Below are 24,520 nucleotides of genomic sequence, written 5' to 3'. Positions count from 1 at the left end.
TACCTGAGAACTTAAAAAAAATTTCAGCAAGGACTCTTGATGAAATGAGAGGTGTTTGAGCTTTACAAAGAAGTGTCAGTACACTATACCTTGTCATGAGCTGAACCCACAGTTGACATTTGCTTTTTAAGAACTTTGATAAAAATAAAACCAAGAAGTTACAGATGGCATTGTATAAATTTTATTTTGAGAAATACATTAACAAGTTATTTCTTAATAGTCTAGGATACCTATACAAAATTCAGAATACACATAGCGCCTTTTTCAACTTGAGAAACATCTGATAAATGTACAAAAAAACCCATTACGGAGAACATTTGTTAGAGCAAAGCACAGTACATGGATGCCATTTTAGAACAGTTTGCAAACAGTCTCCCAGTGCAAATTTACTTGCATTATTAATAGAAAACTTGTCAGCTAATTTAATAAATTGATAATATATTCACACTACTTCCTTTTATCCTCATTAACATACACAGTTTATTTTCAAGCTCCTGAAAAGGAGCTCAATGTACTTGTAAAAACAGGAAATATAATCCCTTTTATTTGCACTGCTGATTGATGTGGAATGAAAGACAAAAAAATCAATTACTGTCTTTGCTATTATGCATCACAAAATATAGCACAGCAACAGAATGTTCCCAATTCAACTGCTCCATGTCAGCACTTAAAATTTACAAGGTTGTTGATTTTGTTTTTAAAAAGATTGAGGAGAAGCTGGTCTACAAAAGGCACATTAAGGTTTCAACTTAAGTGAAAAACTGCTTTATTAAAGGGCACAAATAAAATTGAATTAACTCATTTAAAGAGATGCAATTATTTGCAGTGAAGAAACATTAATAGTTTAAGATGATTTCAACATTTCAGCTGGATTTATCCAAGTTTTTAAATAGTTGTTACAAAAATATAAATTTCTATAGTTGAATTCATACATACTTTAATAATATAGTCAATGTGAAGGTAGTTGCAGGAAAACAGAACTCTCAAACTAAAGTCTGGATTTTCTTTTCTACTGAGGCAGTACAGAAAAAATATTCAGGGTTAGGATGGAATAAAACCTAGTACTTTATTAGCGCAGTGTGAATTCAGAATTTAGCAAACATGAAATCTATGAAGACTAATTTATTTATAAGATGTAATAATTTAGTTTCACGTATTTATTAAATCAATGTTTTCCCTCATTACAATATCACTGTCTGAACCCACATTAGTCAAACCCAGTAAGGTCCAGCTATGAGCAATACCCAGAGTTCTAGTGTTGTGGTATGCAGCTAGAATCTATCCCAATTACAGCCTTTTCATTCAGTTTCCTAGTCTTTGCACATCAGTTTTTTGGAATCCATTGGGTTTTCATTTACAGTAAATTACATCTTTGTAATGACCTAGAATTCTCTTACTCACCGCAAAAACAAACAAATCCCAACCTCAAACCTTATGAAGTTATTTACACTATGAAACTGAAACAAGGCATAGCTGGTGGATTTAAGAAATTAGAAAAACATGGCAAAATGCATCCTCTCCACACAGTTCACTGATGATTCAAATTTTCAGGCCAGTAATTCAAAGTTTGTTCCTCTGTTTGTTATTTGTGTTAATTAAAAAAATCCTTTTAACATTTCACAAGTTCATTCAAAATACCATAAACCCCCTCAGTTTCCTTAAAGTGATTGTTTCTAGCACTTTTGATTTATTTGTCCAGCTCTGTAGCAGGCTTTCCAGGCAACATCTGTCTACCACCATCATCTTTATGGCTTACGAACTGGGTTCCAAAATACATGTACAGACGGAGCACCTCCATATCAACCTTGGCTGGGTTTTTTGTTTCTTTTTACACGCCAGCTAGAATTGACTTGCTTCTCTAGACAAGAGGTTCCCAGGTAACATAGCCATTTTCTACCTTTAACAGGGAGAGAGAGTAGCTGGGGAATAACCATTTATATTCTACTTTTCTGACTTCTGGGTAAAGCTCACTCCTATATTTAGTGTCACTGGAACAACAGTTAATAGGAGAGAAAAAGAATCCAGTTTCAGTCAGTCCTCTGTGGCCCACAGAAGTTATTGATTTGCAGAAAATCATTTATTATTTTGCTATTGCCTGGATTGGGAAAGGAGAAAAAGCCACAAAGTTTTCAAAGGTTGGTTTCCTTCCTTCTGGGCCAGACTTTCAAGCATATGGGTATTATTAAATATGCAGCAGCTAGTTGTGTGTCATGTCTGTTTTCCAAGTACAGTCTTGGTATTTGACATATTCAGATTTAGTCAGTACAAATATCTGAAAAATCCTCTCCAATACAACTTGCATCAATCCCTGCCGGTTGTAGCTAATTACTCCAGAATCAGTGGAGAAGGGAATTGGATGCTATCATTTTTTGGAAGGGGAAGTAGCCACCAAAAGGTGCTTTCAGTTTTTTTCTTTAGTCCATAAAAAATGCTCCTTATAGCAAATTGCTTCTATAATCCTTACTCTCAGAGGATGCAATCTAGGGTCAGCTAGTTAATCACCTAGTACAAACCAAGAAGTTAACTGGACCTCAGTAACAAAATCCTGCATTCTAGATTGGAAAGTACATTTCAGTAGACTTAAATGGATTCATTTAGATTTGCATAGTACTTTCAGCTCTCTGGAATTCAGGTATGTGCAAGAATGATCAAAGGGATCCTTTCAAGTCAATCTTTGAATGTGTTGGAGGAGTGGGTGGGGGGAGGCTACTATGCATTCCAGGGAAGAAGGTTTAACAGCTTTTTAGGGTTTAACAGCTATTTAGTACCATAATAAACAAGCTACTGGCAGTTTACAGTAGTGTTTCTCAACTTAAGTAGCAAGTACCCCCTAACTCAGGGGCAGGCAATTATTTTGGGCAGAGGGCACTTCCTGAGTTTTGGCAAGCCATTGAGGGCTGCATGACAGGCAGCCCAGGGCAGGTTAATATAAAAAAAATTTAGAAAATTAATATTTACAGACTAATGTGTCCCATATGTTGGAAGGAGGGCTGTGTATATAAGGACGTGATATGACAGATGTCTGATCTGGTGTGGGTGGAGTTGCCACCTTTTACACCAGGGGTGCACAACTCAAGTATGCACCTGGGCTAAAGATGAAGTTGGCCAAAGCTAGGAGGGCTGAACCCAGTGTTGCGCAAAGTGTGGCATGCCAAATTATTACTGGGGAATTTAAAGCACTACGCAATGCGTGGCACACCAAATTTTTTTGCCATAGGTTTGAGGAGGAAGGAGAGAGAGAGAGAGGAAAAGAGGGTGAGAGAGAGTGTGTTGGGGAACCCGCATACCCCCTGCCTGTCTCGTGTACCCCCAAGGGTGTGCATACCACAGGTTGAGAAACTGATTTACAGAAGTCCAGGGTCATATTCAATTTTTTTAATAATGGATGAGGTGAGTCACTACACAAAAGGTGCTTTGATGATAGATCCTAATCTCTGATGGTTACAGGATAGAAAGAAATCTAGCTGCTACCTCTCAAAAGTCTTTAGCATACCGTTTTAACCTACATAGTTTACAGAACTGGATCAGCATAAGTGTACTCAAAATGTATTGTCATTTAAATTGCTCTAAGTAGCCACATGGTTTAGTTGCTTATTCAGGGTTACCAGTGGAATATGCTAAATTAGTTTTGGGGGCTTTACAGGTTGTGCTGAAGTATAAGGCACAATCTTTGCTATTCTTATTTGTTTAATCAATACTATAATGCTAGTATAAAAATGCTTGAGAGAGTACTTTGTAGGAATTTTTATTTAGTTCAAAATAAAAAATTGTTTGCACATGTCTTATATTGTTGGGAAGAAAGACGAAAATTGAACACGATTAGAACACGAGTTTAACAAGCGGCATGGTTTTGTTGTTCCTACATCTGTGAACAATTAGCCTCCAAAGGCTAAAGTAAAAAAAAAAGTTCCTTTTTTTACCCCTCTGTTTCTAAGTAGTAACAATGCATATGTTTTAATGTGGAGAAATGTTTCCATCTCTACTTAACCCACTAACATAGTTAAGGATCAGCCATTTTTTACTTTAAAAACAATAGATCCAGCCTACAAAGCAAAAAAGTTTGCTACAAACAGTTTAAAAACCATTGCTTGAAGGGATATGTCAGCAACTTGTTGAAAGCACTGTTTTTGAGGAGGGATTTCAGCTACCTTAAAAAAGATCCTCATGCCCCGATTGTTTTTAAAAGTCAAAATCCTGGAGTGTGGGATACTAGTAAAGTAAGGCAGCAGTCTGAACAGAATACATTCAAGCTTAGAGTGCGATTGTGCTTTTTTAGTTATGCTCCTAATAATCCATGAATCCCTTCTTGCTGTTTCTCTCATGAGTGAAGTTACTGGTAAAATATAGACATGCGCTGATGCAATTTCTCCTATGATTTCAACAGAAACAGCACCACAAATGTTGCCGTGTGTCTACCTTTGGACACATTAAAAATCCCAAATCAGTGTTTGACTGCAGGTTGCCAAGGGCATGCGTAGTGTTATCATTAAGTAGGAATAGGAGGTGAACAAGTTCTCATCTACCAGCAAGAAACTAAAGAGGGTTTTAACTCTTAATACCATTCACTTTAGCTCTTGAATTGTTCTCTGCATACACAACTTGAAGAACACATTTATTAATATGTGTAATAAAAATACTGAATTTGGACATAACAGTGCAAAGTAATTTTCCCACAGGTTTAAAAAAAGAGATCAAGACCCCGGAGGGGGGCAGTTATCTGAAGCTCCAAATTCACCCTAAGGGATACTTTTTTGTTTTGAAACATACTCTAAAAAGCTTAATTTCTGGACAATTTTTGATTTTGTTAATCCCTTTGGGGACCACTCTTAATTACCTCCCTGACTTACAGAAAAACACCCTTCTCCAAACCACTCAGGAAAGCAGCTCATCATTGTTTGGAAGAATAGAGTCATATATTCACAGTTATCGCCAAATTCACAGAGCAGGACACTATGAGTAGAGAAACTAAACACCTTTTAAATGCAGTCAAAGCAGAGGGTTAAAGTCTGTCAACTGATGTTTTTGATCAACCTGGACAGGGAAATCCGTCAAAACAGTTGCATCTAACTAACTGTTTGGTATAATGACCATTGTCTAAGGAAAATGTATGGCAACTTGCAGTCCAAGTGTTCCAATACATACACGCTGAACACATATACAACAGATCCCTCTCTTTACCTTATGGTCAGTCCATAGGAGTACTGTCACACTTAAGCTGGTGCACTAGAAAGGTATTTCAATAAAATATTTTAGTACTGATGGACCTTAAGGCAGCCGCCAATTAAATGCTCTTATTTATCTCCTCCCTCTATGCAACTGGAGATAGGGGTTGAGAAGGAAGAAAAACATATATACAAACAAGTAGTAAAAGGCAGATCAGTGACTGAAGAGTGGAATAACCCTAGCTATAAACAAGGTCAAAGGTATTTTAGAATATTTTACACTATTGCATGAGATGACAAATAAAATGCAAAGGTTGGCCACAAGAGATTTAACACCAGCTCGCTGTTTTGCATCAGCTTTTGGGAACTGAAATCCACATTTGTATGCTCCCAGTTTTGTCCCACCTCTGCTTTGTCTTGTGAAAGTTCTGTGGTATTTCTCCTTACTTTTAAATGAGAGGGGCTCCAAAACATTTTCTGCACCACTCCACCCTGCTGCCTGGAGGTGCATCTATTTTCTGCATCTTTTCAAGCACTTCTGAAGCTAGACCTTTATATGCAATTCTGTACTCACTGTCAAAGGCCTCTGGAATGGAAAGAACATAATTTAAGTCATTTACATAGAAAGTTCAAGTGCAAATTTAATTTTTCCTGCAAAAATAGGGTTGCCATATAAATCACTCTGCAAGTTCCAACAATTATTTTAAATGCAAAGCAACCATCACATGAGTCATACTTATAAAAAGCTAGTATTCATTATTTACATTTGAAGTAAGGATGCTTGCCAATTCAACAGCTGCATGGACACCTCGAGGCATAAAACTAATTTTCTGACTAGTTGCAAGCCAATTCATATGCCCCAACTCTTTATTTTAATGTGCATGTACAAATGAATAATTGTGCATGTTATATTATTTTAACTCACCAATGTCAATGTTCTCTCTGCCAAGGGACACCAAAGACAGGAACAGGATTTCTCGGTAAAAACTTCTGTAAAATATTTTAAAGAGGAGTTAAGAGTACAAACTAGTCTCAAAAAAAAAAAAAAAGCCTGTACTGAAAGTATGTTTGTGTTCTATAATGCAGCTTTATGTAAGCATAATCTTATTTGTACTGTAAACATTTTTTTCCAGTACTGGTAGCTTATGATTTTGCTAGCTGTGTAAATTTCAGCGTTTTTGTTTAAGCCCCAACTCTAGAAACAAGAGATTTATCCATTAAAAATGTTTTTTGGTGTCAGTTATGGAAGAAAGGTAGAAAACTGGCCTCATTGCTATAAAAACCTACAAGGCAAATAAACCCATACATTTAATTTATTTATTTTTTTTAAATTGAGGCCCAATTCATGAATTAATATTTGGAATTAGCATTTTAGTTTTAGAACATTTTATTACTTTTATTAGAATTGAACAATATTCAGAAAATGATCAAGATGGATCTTGACGTTGACACTTGCCTCTGCTTTTTCCATGGTGATGAGTGCTTGAAATGCCAGTCAAAAAGGACCAAGTTACTTGTAATGGTATTGTTATGTCGATGTTATAATTCACTAAGGTCGTATCATATTTCTACGGCATGGAATACGATACTCTTAAATACAATACTTGTGTATGTAATAGAAGTGGCCAGATGTATGAAAGGACTGTTCAACCGGTGGCCCGTGGGCTGCCCATGGCCTGCACAGAGTTAAGTTGCAGGTCCCCAGATTCCTGCATAGCTGTAGTTCACCCTATCATTTGCCACAACTCTGGGCTCTCCCTCCTCCAGTTTCTACTCCTGCCCCACAGCGTGGCACAAGGTGAGGCCAGATGTGCAGTGCAGGGGCTGGACGTATTCAAGTCAGCCGGTCCGGACAATCTCCACCATAGACTTCTAAAGGAATTGGTCGAGGTCATTGCAGGACCCCTGGCACAGCTTTACGAGCATTCGTGGTGCTCTGGAGTGGTGCCGGAGGACTGGAAGAGGTCCAACGTGGTTCCCATCTTCAAAAAAGGGAGGAAGGAGGACCCGGAAAACTATAGGCCAGTTAGTCTTACCTCAATCCTAGGCAAGCTGTTCGAGAAAATTATTCTGGCACACATCCAGGAGGGGCTAGCAGGGGACTGCATGCTTAGGGGCAACCAACATGGGTTTATCAGTGGCAGGTCCTGTCAGACCAACCTGGTGGCCTTTTACGATCAGATCACCAAATCATTAGATGCAGGGGTAGCAGTGGACATAATCTTCCTGGACTTCTGGAAGGCTTTCGACACTGTCTCTCACCCTGTTCTCATTAAGACACTGGGGGGCTGTGGTGTAGACACCCACACAGTCAAATGGGTCACCAACTGGCTGGAGGGCCGCACCCAGAGGGTGGTGGTGGATGGGTCCCTCTCAACCTGGAAGGACGCGGGCAGCGGGGTTCCGCAGGGCTCGGTCCTCGGGCCCGCACTGTTCAACATCTTCATCAGCGATTTGAACGAGGAGGTAAAAAGCACCCTGTTCAAATTTGCTGATGACACTAAGATGTGGGGGGACGTGGGCACACTGGAAGGATGCAACAGGCTACAAACCAACCTAGACAGGTTACAAGGGTGGGCGGATGAGAACAGGATGGGATTCAAGACAGACAAGTGCAAGGTGATGCACCTGGGGTGGAACAACCGGCACCATACCTACAGGTTAGGGAACTCCCCTCTTGTCAGCACAGAGGCGGAAAAGGATCTTGGAGTCATCATTGACTCCAAGATGAACATGGGCCGGCAGTGTGGAGAGGCAGTAAGGAAGGCCAGCCGCACCTTGTCATGCATCCACAGATGCATCTCGAGCAGGTCCAAAGAGGTGATCCTTTCCCTCTAGGCGGCACTGGTCAGGCCGCAGTTGGAGTACTGTGTCCAGTTCTGGGCGCCGCACTTCCAGAGGGATGTGGACAGCATGGAGAGGGTCCAGAGGAGGGCCACTCACATGATCAGGGGACAGCAGGGCAGGCCCTATGAGGACAGGCTGCGGGACCTGAACCTGTTCAGCCTCCAAAAGAGAAGGATGAGGGGGGGATCTTGTGGCCTGTTATAAATTATTCAGGGGGGATCAGCAGGCATTGGGGGAGTCACTGTTCCCCCGAGCACCGCCAGGAGTGACCAGGAATAACGGTCACAAGCTGGCAGAGGGTAGGTTTAGGTTAGATATCAGGAGGCGCTACTTCACGGTCAGGGCAGCTAGGGTCTGGAACCAGCTTCCAAGAGAAGTGGTGCAGGCTCCTCCTACCCTGGGGGCTTTTAAGAGGAGGCTGGATGAACACCTTGCTGGGGTCATTTGACCCCAGTGCTCTTTCCTGCCATGGCAGGGCGTCGGACTAGATGATCTGCTCCGGTCCCTTCCGACCCTAGAAACTATGAAACTATGAAACATTCATGCTGCGTGCAGCCGCCCCACAGGGTGGCACAAGGTGAAGCCAGATGTGCAGTGCAGGGGCTGAACATTGATGCTGCGTGCAGCCCAATGGGCCCATGGCTCACCCTGGTGCAGCTCCAGTGGATGCAGACTGCAGGGAATACAGCCCTTCACTCCTTAGAAGCTGGACAGGCATGATGTATGATATCCTCCAGAGGTCTGCTTTTATTTTTAATTAAATTGCTCAACATGTTTCTTCTTCCTACCATGTGGAACCTGGCTACATTTATATCACTGAACTTGATGCATCTTTGTTAGATTTACAGTGAGGGACAAAGACACTGCATATTACATATCTACTTTTGCATAAATGGATGTTTAGCCTTCTAATCTGGACATCATTGCAACAACTGCATTTGCGAATCCATACAGACCTCTAAGTACTGTCACAAAAAATTGCTCCCAAGTATCTGGATACAGAACAGGAGAAGTACATAAGAAGCCTGGAAATTTCAGGTAGGGCTAACCGTTCTCTAAACTACTACCATATAAAGGCCTTTATTACGGATCTATTTATTTTGCGATTTTATGATTTTCACGGAAACTGCAAAAACTGATTTTCTCCAAGATCTTGTGTGGAATTGCTGGAAAAAAAAACTTACTAAAAATAAAATGCTGGCTCCCCAGTAGAGCCAGTGGCCACTGTGGCCAAACTTTGCAACCAATTGGGGAGAGGGAGGTGGGGGAATGCATAGGCATGAAGGGGAGCAGCCAAGGTTGTGGCCGCTCTCTCCTCCCTGAGGAGTAGAGAGGGCTGCCTTTTGTGTGGCCTTGTCCGCAAATCAGTGGCAAGGGGCGAGGCAGCATGACGGAGAGCCCTCTCAGCCAATCAGCAGTGAGGGACAGGGCCACTAGGGCCCAATGGCCAATCAGTGGCAAAGGAGGGGGGTGCACACTGCAAAAAGACCATGAAAATGGTGTTGGGCACCACAAATGGCCAGTAATTTTTATTTCACTTCCACACACTTTAAGTAGATCCCTACTTAAAATCCTTAAGTGTAATTTTATGTAAATTTTAATGTAGAGCTGGGCAGGGGGTTGAAGAAGAGACACAGAATCCTTGTACCTTTGTCGTTTGACACCTGGTTGAACTTTCTGCAGAAGGAAGTTGATTGGTTTAAGAACATTATTGTTTTGAATACTTAGTTTGATGTTCTCTAACAAAGTGCTTATTGCCTGCTGGTCTTCTGAAGTTGTGGATGGTTTCTTCTCTGCTGAGTCTGGATGAAAAAAAAAACCACAGCAATTCAGACCTTTTGTAACTAATAATATTTTTTTCTCACTAGTGAGAAATGCAGTGAGGGTGAGAAATTTATTTGCCCACATTTGCATGTAGAGTATACTTTTACACCCTCTTCTATACAGAAATTTCTACAACAGAGTAGTTTGGCTTATTTACACAATTTTTGCCACGCACCAAGATTAGCAGGACACAAACTACATCCACAACACCCAAGGCATTTCATAACACAGGAGCACAAGAAAAAAAAAAAAACTGTTTTCACTTATTGAAGTATATTCTTGCCACAATATCTCTATAAAACAAAGCAGTTTTTTCAAGCTGCAATATATTAATACTAAATTTAGATTTCAAAAGTTTGCCACCATAGAAGAGTTAGTGTTATATCTGGTTAAAAAACACAAGTCCCATGTAAGCAATGCTGAAGGCCACCATATTTCAGCCAAATAGCATTAGTTTATAGGCTTGAAGTGATGCAAAAAAATTAAGAAACTAAAATTGGTAACATTTATGCTATGCCTCCATCTTTGGAAGCAACACAGAAAGGAAGAAAAAAAATAAGCAGCAAGGAGAAAAGGAAACGCATTTACATTTTTGGGGAAATAATTTGTGAAGGCAACTTATAACCACTGTATAAAATATAACCACAGAGCAGGTGTGATGAAGTTGGAGCAGAAGCCAGCTGAGCATCACTTACAGGATGTTCTGCTGCACTGTTGGTTTTGGAGTGACTGAGTTGAAGAAGGTCACTGAATGAAAACCAGAACATCCAGAAGAAGCCAACAAGTTCTGCTGCAGGCAGAATCAAGGCATGTCAAAGCTATGTAGTAAAGGGCAAGGAAGTGCTTTTTTGTTAATGAAAGTCAATTCAGACCCAGTAGTTGCTAATTAATTTGACAGAACGTGACTATATAGAAACAAAACAAAACAAAAAAACAAAACCAAACCAGCCCTCACCATTCACTACAGCTTATCAACAGGTTTAACAGATATTTTCTGAACCTACTGCAGGTTTGGTCAGTGACATAAATTTGACTATTTTTCAGCACATTTGTAACAAGCTTTACTCCCTCATGTATATTCCAGAGTGTGTGTTGGTGTCTATACCTTTAAATTAGCACCCTGCAGACAATGCACATGAATAAGCTCTTTTGAAAAGCAAAACATGTTACATTGGTGTTAGAAATGGAGTATTGTTAGAAATGCACAGCTTGCATCTTGCACCTGGTAAGAAAGAAACACTGCCAAGGACTTTTCTCCTTGCCCAGCCTTGCCACAGCTCTTCTCATACTAAATCACAGACTCTCCCCCAGCTTCTCCCTAGCCTCTCTCATGCAGATTACAGAAGCTGGAATTCAACTGACTGTGTCCCTGAAAGGGGGGGGAGTTTAAACTCTTGGTGACCTATAGTACTTTCTGAGCATGCTCAATTAGCTGATGCATATTTACCTCTCTGCCCTGCATACTTAAGTAGTTAATTATAATATACATGCGATGGATGTAGTGATGTAACCACATGTATGTTTGTATGAAACGGAAGTGAGCTGTAAGAGTTCCTGTTTCTGCACACGTGCCCAGGAGGAAAAAGATAAATACAGCCTGCAAAAATTCCTTGGTGGGTTCAGAGTAATCTGAGTTTTTGACTCTGCTCTGACCCTATTTGCAAATACACCTTTTGTGCCATCTAATGTATGTGTGTCTGTGATTTTAGTGGCCTCCAAGAAACGGACCGCAATTTTTTGCATCATTGGCACCATTCTTTGACCTTCCCTTTGCCTTTTTTTAGTCAACCTGTCTGCTTAGATTTAAGCTACTCCCAGGGGCTGACTTTTCTTCCATCATGTGTTACACAGGTTTCCTAACAAATTCCTACAAGCAGCTTAAGTCCTACAAGAATGTGTTTAGGTTTCTTTTTGCTCTACACCCAGCTCTCACCTGGGTTAGGCTGCTTTTAATACTTAAAAACTACAATTGGTTTTGAGGGAAGAAAGAAATAAAATATCCACCAAGAATGTTTCAAATTCCTCCCAGAATTCAAGCCAGGTGAATTGAAACTGCTAGCATATGGTGGTACAGCTACAAGTGGTAAAAGGCAGCTACAGAAATGTGACAGCTTTTTTTTAAGAAAAGAAAGGAACTTTCTTATTTTAGAAAGAATCTTCTTTGTATCAGTTCTTCCCTTTCCTGCCTACCTGATAAGGACTGTAACATAACAAGAAAGATCAGATACTGAAATCTATGTACAGGGTACAATAGGATCAAATCCCTTCCCAGTTTAGAAGCAAAAAAATCTACACAGAGAATACTGTCATTTGTATACAAAATACAACAACAAATGTTTTCCCACAGAGAATTTCACATGCTTTCCAAACATGGGAAAAATTGTTCCTAAGAGGTACATCAACTTCAGAGGCAGAAAAATAAAACAAGTCAATGACTCCTTCCCCTTTGCAAGCCCTGTTCCCTCTAGCATGCATTTCACTTACTCAGATTTCTCCAGGATATATACAGAGGCTCTCCTGGCTCCTGATAGAGATTGATGTTGTCCCACAGTAGCTGGATATACACTAACTTGCTGTCTTGTGACAGAGATGACAGAGGAAGCTAGAATGAGAAGAAAGTAATGTTTTAAAAAATTAACCGCCCAAGGACTGCTATTTTTTACATGCTGCAGACAAAATCTTCGTACTATTCATTTTGAGTCTAACAAAATGGACAGGTGCTGTTACAGAGTTGTTTTCAAGTTTTTTTGTGGGAGCAAAATCTGAATTGAGGTATCAGAAGGGGCTCTTTTAAATTATTTTCCAAGAAATGCAAGATTAAATTGAGGAAAACCCAGCCTTAGCCTGGAAAAAAATATCTATATAGGAGTTATATCACTATACAATCACCCTCCTATTGAGGAACTGCTGACAATATCTATTTAACTGTATCACTGCTGTTTGTACTTCAATATTTCCTGGCAGCCTCAGTCACCCCAAGGCCTCAATATCGTATGCCCTGTACAGTGAACAGAAAGATGGCAATGCCCCAAACAGCATAAGATGTCAGAGTTTCCCTGAAACACCCCAACTATCTTTGGCAGATGATGGTCTTGCTGGAAAAGACTGCAGCATAGCTTTCTGTTCATTTCCAGATTTTAGGTAAGGGGAGCATTTTGACTTAAATACGTATTAGTTAAACAAGTAGGAAAGGCAGCTGCTCATAAAATATTTACGGAAAACACAAAAATCACAGTAGCAAACCTGCTGAGTGTGAATATCAATGACAAATCTCAATTACAGCTCAGCTCTTATAGTTGATTCACAAGCTAGAAACAGTGCCCTTGCTATATAAATCAGAAGGTAAGGGAAAGAAGAGGAAGAATGTTAGTCCATCCCTAGCTATGGCACTGACTTTACTGTGTCTCACCTTCCACCATGCAGCTTTAAAAAATTTTCAGGTGATGTCAATTTAGCCACATCTCTTGGTAAACTATTCTAGGACATGCACTTTGCTCTTGAAAAGAGATGGACAGAATTTCAAGCGTAGGTGCACACAGACAAAAGATGTGGAAGTACCAACTCGTCACATACATCATGCAAGAATGCCTGGTGACATCTGGTCTATATATCTGGCATATCCCACAAATCTGTAAACCTTACCAAAAAAAATCTAGCCCTTAAAGTCAATTCCCCAAACATAGCCAATTCTCTATTGTTTAACCCATTTTTATACTGACACAACTCAAAGGGAGATATGCTGATATAAACCTAGTAGACTGAAGAAGAGAATCCATCCCAGATTTCATAGCCAGGTAGGGATTTCACCCTGCTGTATGTTAGAGATCCCGTTCGTGAATCCCTAGAAATCTCCCTAAATTCTTTCCACCCCCTTCCAGCAGTCCTCTAGGAAAACTTCACTTACTTGCTGCCAAACATTTATTCAAAATACTTTTTTAGAGCTAGAAAATAACCTGCTCAGCATTCAGGTGTTGGTTGCACTCTCACTCATGATCATTCATACAAAAAGACAGTAATGTATTTCCTAGTATTAGAAGCAAAAACCTACAATTTGTTATTCGGGCCAGATTTTTATTAAATGCTACCAACCAAGGATTTGTTTACCTTTTCTATGAGCAAAAATAAAACTTATTCAACATGCTGCAACATCTGCATATTACCAACTGCTCAGAAGACACTTACTTACCTGCACTCCCTCGTTACAATGTTCTGAGGTTAAAATGAGCCCAGGCAAGTTGCTAGGTAGATCCAAGCGCCGGAAATACCAAACCAAGTTCCAGAAAATGATGGGGTGCTGGTTGATGAATGTGGATGTATGTATCACTTGTTCCCCCTCATTCTCCAACAAGGATTCAAGCTCTTTACGCAGCACCAGAGGACTCAAATAAGGTACGGAGACAGGAAGAGGATTGGGCCTTTTTCTTAAGGGATCCTAAAAGCAGCAGTAGTTGTTACTATATAAACAACAAGCACTTTTGCTCCCAGAAATACTTTATGATAGTGATTCTCAACCTTTTTTGTACCAGGACCCCATGCCCTTCACTCCTGGCCCGCTGTCCCCACTCCCAGGTCCCAGCCCTTCAGTGTGTGGGGCAGGGGCTGGGTGTGGGAGGACCCCAGCAGCCCCTTGCAGATTGTAACCTTGTCAGCCTGCAAGGGAAAAGCGAGTTTCCCACATTTTTCTTCTTTAAAGGAGAATCCATTTTTAAAGTTTCTTTGTGACCCTTTTATAAATTCTTGTGACCCACTTTTGGGTCACAACCCACAGGTTGAGAAACACCGCTTTATGAGATCATTTCTCTTGACAATAGAGAGACTGGCAGCACATTGCACTGCTGCCAGTGAACATTTCTACGCATCTAGTAGCAGTGCACACACATTAGCTTTAGCAAGACAGTCAATTTTGATTGCTGAGCTTTTTTTCCTTCTCATTTTCAAAAAATACAAAAGCAAAATTAGTTACAGCAACTGTTCTGCTAAGAATCAGCATTTCAATATAATAACCAGAAGTTCTCTAGTGGAAAACAGCCTTCAACAATAGGCAGCAGCAGCTTTATGCTCATCAGGTGGAGAGACTTTATTGCACAAACAGGGACCTAAAGTAATAAAAGGATATTTTCTTCCCTCCTCCTCCATTCCCACTTTTAAATTATTTTTGGTGAGGAAAAGAAGAGATGGAAGTAAAGTGAATAATGCTCTCTACCCTTAGAGAAGCTATTGTAGATACTCAAATATAAAACTATCTCCCCCCCTCCCACAAATCAGCAGGGGGAAAAAAAGCCTTTATCTTATAACTGTATACAAGGAAGCCTTATTAAATGCACCATCTATCATGAAACTGCTGCCAAAAGCAGCATATACTCATTAATGGAAACTAATTGTGAAGGTGACTAAATGCAGCCAACACTAATCATAACTATAACACACATGGTTCATATGGGGCAAACATACTGATGGGACACTTTTTATTTATTAATTTATTAATTTATATACATTTTATTAAACCACACACTTATCACCAGGGATCTGTTTTTTAAGTTTCCTGTGGAAAATCGCAGGGGATTGGGAGTGAGGCTGTGGCTATGAGTGAGGAGCCTGGACCTGTGTCCTGGTGAGCGAAGAGGGCAGGGGGAAAACTGATTTTCCATAATAAAAAACCCCAAAAATCAAATACCAACTTTTATAGGTACTTTGAATTTATTTTATTATGGTGACTGAGGCACTGGTAGGCTTGCAAGTTGCTTTAAAATTGCAAACATCTCAATAAATATTGTGTTCAACTGATATCTATATCTATCTATATAGTGGTCCTTCATTTTAATAATGGAAAAACATGGATTTGGAGGGTTTTAATCAGATAATTTTGGTTGTTGTTGTTGTTTTTTTAAATAGGAGAACTCCGGGATCCCTACTTATCACCCTACACTTACAAAGCTACATATATTGAACATCCTTTTTTTTTTTTAAAAACTAAGACTTCATGGAACAGAAACAGCTACATATCAAAAATATACAGCTACATAGATTAAACCCTTAAACAACATACATCAACTTCCCAGAGAACCCCCCCCCCCCACAAACCTTTACAAAAATCTCTCTCTTCATATAGAACCCCATGAAAAAACTGTTACCTCAGTAAGGACCTGAAACACTCCATCCCTCCCACTGGTCCTGTTTTTTGGTTTAGTGAAACAAGCATGTCCAGTCCTTTTTTCTCCACTTCTTCTCTGCCTCTTCCCCTCCAATATCTTCCTTGTTCCAATAGATGTAGTATTTCAGTTCATGCAGCCACTTCAGTCACTCTTTCAGTAAAAGCCAACCCTTTAAACACCCAGAGCTTTCTTACTTTCCATAAATTAGTTTTAGCACACACTAATAAAGTCCTTGATAACGTTTCCTCCAGTCCCTTTGGTATGAGTCCATCTTCCACCATCTCCAATGACAAGTTTATTTTGGTGACACTCAGACAGCAGTGGACTCTTTTGCACACCCCCTTTGCATATGTACACTCCCAAAACACATGCTACTGTTTCTTCTTCCTGTATCTCTTTGACACCTTGATGAACTCATCAAGCCCCATCTCTGTTGCACTTCTCTCACCAGCAAGATATTGTTTTAAAACAAGTGCACCTGTTCCATCTGTGCTACTGTTCAGGGTGGTTGACCTCTCTTCCCTCCCTCCCCTTCCTGTAGCCTTTGCAAGCTGAGAGATCATTTTTGCATTTAGGAAAATTTGCATATTTCCACCTCTCCACCATTTTCCATTTCTCCTGGTCTCCACTCCAGGCTGGAACCCAGAGGCATTAGTGGCAGAAAACTGGTCTCTGGCTCTCTCTCTGACTCACCTCCTCCATTATCAGGTTTCTTCTTCTTGATCTTCAGCCCCTGCATTTTCTTTTCCCAGCCTGTCTCTCTGGTTCTCTCTCTTGCTGTTTCCACTTCTGTTATCTATTCTTTCTTCCCCACCTTCACGTCTGAGCTGTTTGCTGTACCCACCACATGTATACCAATCTCCTATCCCCTCCTGTTCTGCCTTAATCACAGAAATTTTGCCCCCCTCCTTCTCTGTTTCACTCTTCTGCGGAGTTTCTTCCACTATTTCCATCTCAGTGTCCAACTTGTCTCCTCTGCTCTCCTTCTCCACGTTTTGCTGTTCCGCAGGGGGTCTGACTATACTTGCAAAGGCTTTGGGGCACCTACAAAACAAGTGTCCCACTCTCCTACAAAATGCATTTTATGGACTCCTGGTACTCTGCTGCTTTCTGCCCCATTCCTTCACATCTGTAGCACGCTGTAAGAGGACAGTGTGCAGACAGGTGCCCCACTTCTCTGCATTTGCGGCAACGTTTTAGTTGCCTGTGGTACACTATAAAACTCCAGCATGCCCCAATCTGGATCACTTGACAGGAGGTGCAGCACCCCACCTGGGCTCCACTCATGTGCTTATAACACTATTCATGCCCTCCAAGTCCCCATCCAGATGCCATATTTGTCCCTTACTTTCTCTAATGACATAGTCCTTAGGACATACTTTTCTATCCATCTTTCTATGTCTTCTGGTTCTATTAAATCCATGTACATTCAAATTATAAATCACTTTTTCTCTTGACTTTTCCCCTATGAACTAAATCTATTCCACTTAATTCCTCCCTCCCACAATTCTCTGCATATTTCTTTCAAAAGTTCTCATACTCTTTTCCGTCCCCAATAAGTCAATTCCCAAGTATTTTGGTTTGATAAAGCAGTCAGGCTGGTGAGATGCTCTGCCTACACCTCCAAAAAATCTCAAACCATACCCTTTTCAGGAAATCATATTTGTCCATCATCAATCCCATATGCCTCCTGTCACCAGTTAAAGTTGCCTTTATCTGCAGCCTCTGTTCCTCTGGCTTCTCTTAGTGACTCTTCTATGTTTTTCCAGTGGGCCACTTCTGGTGGGCTGGCCTGGTAGGCTGTTGTGTTCCCACGATCTTCTGCTTCTCACCTGATGTATCTTCTCCGGCTCTGTCTTTCACTCTCCTCTGCTCCTTTCTGCCTTTTGGCATCACCTCTTTCATCATTGCTGCCTCCACCACTGTTCCTGCTGTCATCTTTTTTCCCTTCATCTCCAACTTTGTCCACCCTCCATCTGTCTCCAGATCTTCATTTCCACTCTTCAAGTTTTTCCACTTCATGCTTATCTCATGCTTACCACTGCCATTGTTTTGAGCTTTAAGTCTCCCTCCTCCACTCTTTACACCCTGATGCTCTGTTGATCCTTTTTTCTGCCTTTAAGGCATAAAACTGTTTCAATGCTATTATGAACCTGCTACAAGTAAAGGTTAGTGCAGCACATTCGAATAAGATATATCGCAGTGCCCATTGCATGAAGTCCACCTCAGTGCAGGCCTTTTTTTTAAATCATGGTAAGCCACTACACTGAACTAATTTTTACTTCCTCTTCACTCCTGCAGCTGAACTCTGCCTTTCTTTCCAATCTCTATTTCTTCACCAGCCTTAAATGTCTGGCAAACTTCTCCAAACAGGGCCCCAAACAGGGCTTCTCACAGCCCGTTGCACATGATTAGTGTGGTCCCATCCTCCATGAGGTTGAACCGGAGCAGGCTGCTCTATGCCTCATCTGCATATAGATTTTTGGATGATACCAGGACTCCTGACAAGAACACCTGGTTCCAGTCATGAATCAGGGGCCAATTAACACATGGATCCTTTGTGAGGGGTATCTGGAATACACACACATGCTGAGCAATGCTGAGCTGCGGGGTCACCATGGCTTGAAGTCCTGTTGACTCTGCTGGGGCCCAGCCCAATAAAGTGTATGGTAAATCATGAGCCTTTGGCTTTGGACTAATATCATACATAGTTTGTATTATATATAAGTAGGTACCAAACTGGTGCTTAAAAGTGTGTTTATGGAATACCTGTGCTAAATCTTGTAGCAGTTTCAGGGCTGTTTTGTGAATCAGTGAATTGGAAGGGACCTAGACAGATCATCTAGTCCAACCCCCTGCCATGGGCAGGAAGGAGCACTGGGGGTGGGAGGGGTCATAAGACCCCAGCCAGGTGCCTATCCAGTCTCCTCTTGAAGATTTCCAGGGAAGGTGAGAGCACCACCTCTCTGGGAAGCCTATTCCAGACTCTGGCCACCCTTACAGTGAAGTAGTTCTTCCTAATATCTAACCTAAACCTATCCTCCCTCCGCTTGTGGCCATTGTTCTTGGTGACTCCAAGGGGGGCCCTGGTGAACAGACTTTCCCCAAGTCCCTGCTGCTGGCCCCTGATAAAGTTGTAGGCAGCCACAAGATCCCTCCTCAGTCTCCTCTTGCAGACTGAAGAGATTCAGGTCCCTCAGCCTCTCATCATAGGGCTGGCCACAGAGGCCCTCAACCATACGAGTGGCCCTCCTCTGGACACTCTCCAGGTTTTCCATGTCCCTCTTGAAGTGCAGCGCCCAAAACTGGATACAGTACTCCAGCTGCGGCCTGACCAGCACCGCGTAGAGGGGAAGTAAGACCTCTCTGGACCTGTTAGTGATGCCCTTGTTGATGTATGACAGGGTGCGGCTGGCTCTGCCTATTGCTTCGTTGCATTGGCAACTCATACTCATCCTGCAGTCAATCCCGACCCCAAGATCCCTCTCTGCCTCTGTGCTGCTGAGAGGGTCAGCCCCTAACCTATAACCATAATGCTGGTTCCCTCTCCTCCAGGTGCAGCACCCTGCACTTGTCCTTGTTGAACCGCATCCTGTTCAGATCCACCCACTTCTCTAACCTATCCAGGTCTGCCTGGGTGCAGTCCCTGCCTGCCGGTGTATTAACTTTCCCCCACAGCTTGGTATCATCAGTGAACTTGAACAGGGTGCTCTCCACACCCTCATCCAGGTCGCTAATGAAGATGTTGAACAGCACTGGCCCAAGGACCGAGCCCTGGGGCACTCCGCTGCCTACACCCTCCCAGGTCGACATCAACCCCTCCACCACCACCCTCTGGGTTCACCCCGGAGCCAGTTTGCCACCCATGTGACCCTGCATTCATCAATGCCAGAGTCCCTCAGCTTGCCCACCAGAATTGGGTGGGACACTCTGTCAAAGGCCTTCTGGAAGTCCAAGAAGATGACATCAACTTCCTCCTTCCCATCTAAGCTCTTTGTTACCTGGTCATAGAAAGAGACCAGGTTAGTCAGGCAGGATTGGCCTTGCACGAACCCATGCTGGTTACCCCTCAACATCACTTCCCCTGCAGGGCTCTCACAAATGTGGCCCTTGATAATTTTTTCAAAGACCTTCCCCAGGATAGAAGTGAGGCTGACTGGCCTGTAGTGGCCAGGCTCCTCCTTCCTCCCCTTTCTGAAAATAGGGACCACACTGGCCCTTTTCCAGTCCTCAGGGACTTGGTTTGAGTAAATATAGTATTTCAAACCAAGCAGTACTGTTCAAAATGCCTGGAGACAAGGGGAAATACGCTTCTCTTATTAGAAGATGATATTTCACTTTCCAGGCAGTAAATAGAAGGATGTTCCCCATGAAAACGAGGGAATACATTTGAGGTTGACAGGACCCCAAGCAATCAAGAATAGCAAGTTACAGTTAGACTCAGAAAATGCTGTTTATACTACAGTTCACTAACTTACATCAGTCATCAAGGGTATTATTAGCAAACATACCACAACTTCTTGCAAACTGTTTGGAAGGCTAACTGTTGAAATTCCATGAGATGGTCTCTGTGACAGATCAATATTTTGCAGGGGGCCCCCCACACTATGGCTCCGAGTCAAAGACGCTCCTCGTTTTTGTGGATTGTTGCCAGATGTTGTCACTGCTCTGGGGCCCTTACTCTGTTCTTCAGGCTTATTACTGTTTAAATTTCAGAAAAGAACATGTCAATATATTACTTTTCAGCAACAGCTGGTGATAGGAGCTGGAGGAAGACTATCAGTTAGGCATCCCCAAACTATTTTCATCTACTGAAAGGAAAAAATCCAGTCATTTGGGTGAATGCAACACAGAAAACCTCAGCACAGTATGAAGTAACCCAAAACACATGGGAAAATATGCATGTAAAAACAGAAAAAGGAACGGGGGATATTTTACTTTCATTTTAACTCTTAAAATTTACTATTATGGAGCCTCTATCTTGTCTAAATATTTGGCACAGAAATGGATCCAGGCAAAGACTGGAAGATGCTCTTTTGTCAGCTCAAACAAAAAAAAAACCCCACTTGAACACGTTTCATATCCTTTGACATCCATCTAATCAGTAAACTAAAGCAAGTTCTTGAATTGACTAATCATAACTAATGAGTGCAACTCATACAGTAAATAGCACATTATGAACACTCTCAGGACTGTCTGTAGGCGATGCATTTAAAACTTGAATTATTTTAAAAAATTCAATTGCAGAACAAGAAGCCTGCTCTGAGATGAACTGCAAGTAAGAAAGGCAAAATCCATAGCATAATATTTTAGATGCAAATACAATGCTTGGGTCTCTTTAAGAGACACGTGACACAAGAGTTTGGCAAGAAGAACAGATCAAAATTGGTTTATTACATTGTGTAATATACCTGGTCTTGGGGCTCAATAACAAGAATGACTCCTGTGCCCTCTCTTACAGGGTATCATTTAACATGCAGTGGGATAAGGCTATGCCAAGTGTACATTTTTAAAGAAATAAAACAGTTTTGAAAATGCTGATAAGTTTCTAAATTAAACCAAGAACACTTGTATCCCTTTTTCTTCCTTACCGCTGCTCAGGTGTAGAGCTTGTTTCTTCAACTATGGTCTGGTTGGAGCTTGGATGATCTGAAAAACTTATCAAATCAGCAACAGCAGAGCTGGATGCAGGTTTCAGCTCCAGAGGATCAGTAGTTATTGGAATGTTACCACTGTGTAAACTATCTCCAGAGGTACTTGGTTTCAGAAAAAAGCTAAATGATAATAAGGGAAGATTAAGAAAATGGTGAGGAGGAAGGTTAATGTTATACAAGTATATAAACACTGAACTGACTTTCCAAATACCTGCAATAGAAATTACACAAGGGAAAAGAAAAAACTGGAGTTCTATACAAAGAAACACAAATCCAATATTAAAACTTGGGGTAAGCTCTAGAATACAAATAAAATGCTACTCCTCACTACCAGAATACATCAAAGAACAACTAAAATTAGTCAACAGAATATTCTGTCTTGGTGATTACATAGATCGCCAAACAAGAAAAAGATTTAACCAAAATACTGTTGAGGATGGGTATTTTAAATTAATAATAAGATTGTAAAAATAGAAAGATGACATATTAAGGGTCCAATACATTAGGAATGGATCTGATTTTCCAAAGATCTTTTAAGCGTAAGTTTTATTTATATTTTGGCTTTTCTGGCCTGCTGACAGACACAGATGCAAAAATGAATGCTACCTGATAGCACTAAGATGTGCCAACAAAAGTCACAATTATCTTAAGAGCAATGACAAGTTATTGAGACAGAACACAAAAATGCTGGTGACATTATAGGCAAATAGGCTCTTCACTGTCATTTGGTCCTTCAAACTGGCCAAACTAGGCAGTGACTTATCATGAACCCATGCAGTAACATGACCTTCTTAAACCTGGTCATGGAAGAAACCTTATTTGCTGAAGTTTAGACAAGCATTCCAACAATAGAGCAAAAATTTCTTCAATTTTTGTTTATTTTAAAATCATTATACATTAGTGTAAGTTTTTCTGTTTGTTTTTTAAAGGAGATACAATCTTCCAAACAGCAACATTTATGAGGGAAATGCTTCAGAAAATGAGACATTTGAAGGCATAATCAAGTATTTGCCTTGATTATGCCTTAGGCCACCCCAAGTATTTATTGTTTTCTGGTTACTATACCATAAGGCTCAGTGGTTCAGGATCTTTTTAAATTTGCTTTTCCTGTTTGTACAACCACAACCAGGAAAACAGCTAGTGATTTGTAATGGCTGCACATGCAGTAAAAAGTATCTTTATTTTTCCAAGTTCCCTAATAAGTCCTCATTACCAAAACAGACAAAATGAATGTGCAAAATCCATGTGCAGAATTTAATGGAAAAAGGCAACAAACTTAGAAAAATCTACCAACCTAGCAGAGCCACGCAAGTCTTTAAATTCCACATTAAGAAGAGGTAAGAAAGTGCTTTTACAGAAGGGACAAGTGGTGTTCAAATTAGAATCATCTGCAGTCCATCCAGCCATAATTTCTTCATCATAAACTAAAGCTTCACATGCTCTACATTGTGAGCAACTTGACATCAAAACCTGCAACAGAAAACAAGGAACGTAAACACTTCAAAGCCTTTTAAAACCCAGCTGTGTCAGTATAATGCCCACCCTGTCCCGACAAAGAAGTGTTAGAACAGTCTGGAGGACCTTGGTTTTATTTTCATCACTGTCACCTTAAAATGCTGCTCAAGGTTACACGTTATCCTTTTTTGTGCATCTCTTGCCTATAAAATGGTAGTAATGATGATCACCATATATTAACTGCATTGATCTTTATGAAAAGCATGCAAGTGCTAAATACATTTTTAGTAGTTACATACCACTTTAAAGCTTTTAAAGTACATGATGCATAAAAACATTAACCCCTGAAATACATCTCCTGCATGCATACTATAAAACTGTACACTTCTGCTTTTACTAAAAAGCCTTTATCGGAAAGAATACATTTTCCTACTATTCCCCGGTAGAAGCGCCATGCTTTGATTGTTTTGAAACTGGACTAGAGAAAGTGCTGGAACATCCTGACAGGCTCCAGGAGCGGTGCAAGACACGTGGGTGCAAGCCCACTGCACCCCCACTCCCCCAAAGGCCTCAGCAACACCCAGCTGGTGTGGAGTGCCCCCACCGACCCCCAGCAGCAGCTGGAAGTAAGCGGGGCCCCTGGTGGGAGGGACTAGCCCCAACCTAGCCACAGGGAGGCGGCTAAGCCGGAGCTGAGGTGGGTCTCGCCCCGCCACAGTCCCTACTTCGCCCAGCACCTCAAGGAACCTTGCAAACAGGCCGTGCAAACAGGCATGCTCATCTGCCCAGCACAAGTTAGCGTGGAATTTGCACAGGATGGCGAACGGGAGAGCCCGCAGCCCTGCTTGTGTGTCCCCGCCCTAGGGAAGCCAGTCCCAGCTGTAGCCAGCCCACCAGCGGCATGACACGGATGGGCATGCGCCGCAACCCAAGGGTCCCCTTGAGGCCTGCGGCCCCCACCTCTGGCACCTCAGAGACCGCCACCCAGACAGAGCCCACGGTTCCGGGCTTCATGCAGACAGAGCTTCTGGCTCTCAGCTGCGGGGGCTGCCTGTCGCTTTTTCAGGCTCTGGGGCCCGGGAGCATGGCCACCTCCCCTTGCGGGGTCTGCTCCCTACTGGGGTCTCTGGCATGCCAGCTGGAGGAGCTCCAGGCCACAGTCCAGAGACTGCGTGCCATCAGGGACTGCGAGCAGGAGATTGACTCGTACTGCCAGGCCCTTCTCCCTCCCCACAGTCTCCCTCCAGCCCAGGGGTTGGACCAAGGTGGTCAAGGGCCCCAAGGCCCAACACGCCAAGGCCCCTCCCCCGCTGGTACAAACCTCTTGCAGCCCCAGTAGAGCCTGCTGAGTTGCCAGCTCCCGCAGGCAACACGGGCACTACTGTAGCTACCGCCCCCGCTCTCCCCAAGACAAAATACAAACTGT

General features: G+C 41.8%; 1 protein-coding gene across 4 annotated transcripts in view; it reads right to left on the bottom strand.

The window, feature by feature from the left end:
* Positions 1-165: 165 nt before the first annotated feature.
* Positions 166-24,520, bottom strand: part of DENND4C (DENN domain containing 4C) — a 170,285-nt gene continuing 145,930 nt past the window's right edge. For all 4 annotated transcript variants that reach the window (XM_090038783.1, XM_090038785.1, XM_090038784.1 and 1 more), the window contains 8 exons: positions 22,934-23,109; positions 21,577-21,759; positions 20,497-20,686; positions 14,020-14,265; positions 12,318-12,435; positions 9,658-9,811; positions 6,088-6,152; positions 166-5,748 (listed from right to left, as the gene is read on the bottom strand). In XM_090038783.1, the coding sequence (XP_089894909.1) occupies positions 5,612-5,748; positions 6,088-6,152; positions 9,658-9,811; positions 12,318-12,435; positions 14,020-14,265; positions 20,497-20,686; positions 21,577-21,759; positions 22,934-23,109 (1,269 nt within the window). In that variant the 3' untranslated portion in view covers positions 166-5,611. The remainder of the gene's footprint in view (positions 5,749-6,087; positions 6,153-9,657; positions 9,812-12,317; positions 12,436-14,019; positions 14,266-20,496; positions 20,687-21,576; positions 21,760-22,933; positions 23,110-24,520) is intronic.

Source organism: Crocodylus siamensis, chromosome 3 (genome assembly GCF_052110815.1).
Source record: "Crocodylus siamensis isolate JL-2025a chromosome 3, ASM5211081v1, whole genome shotgun sequence".
NCBI lineage: Eukaryota > Metazoa > Chordata > Crocodylia > Crocodylidae > Crocodylus > Crocodylus siamensis.
Note: the sequence above shows the minus strand (reverse complement) of the source record. Positions and strands in the feature narration are given on the sequence as shown.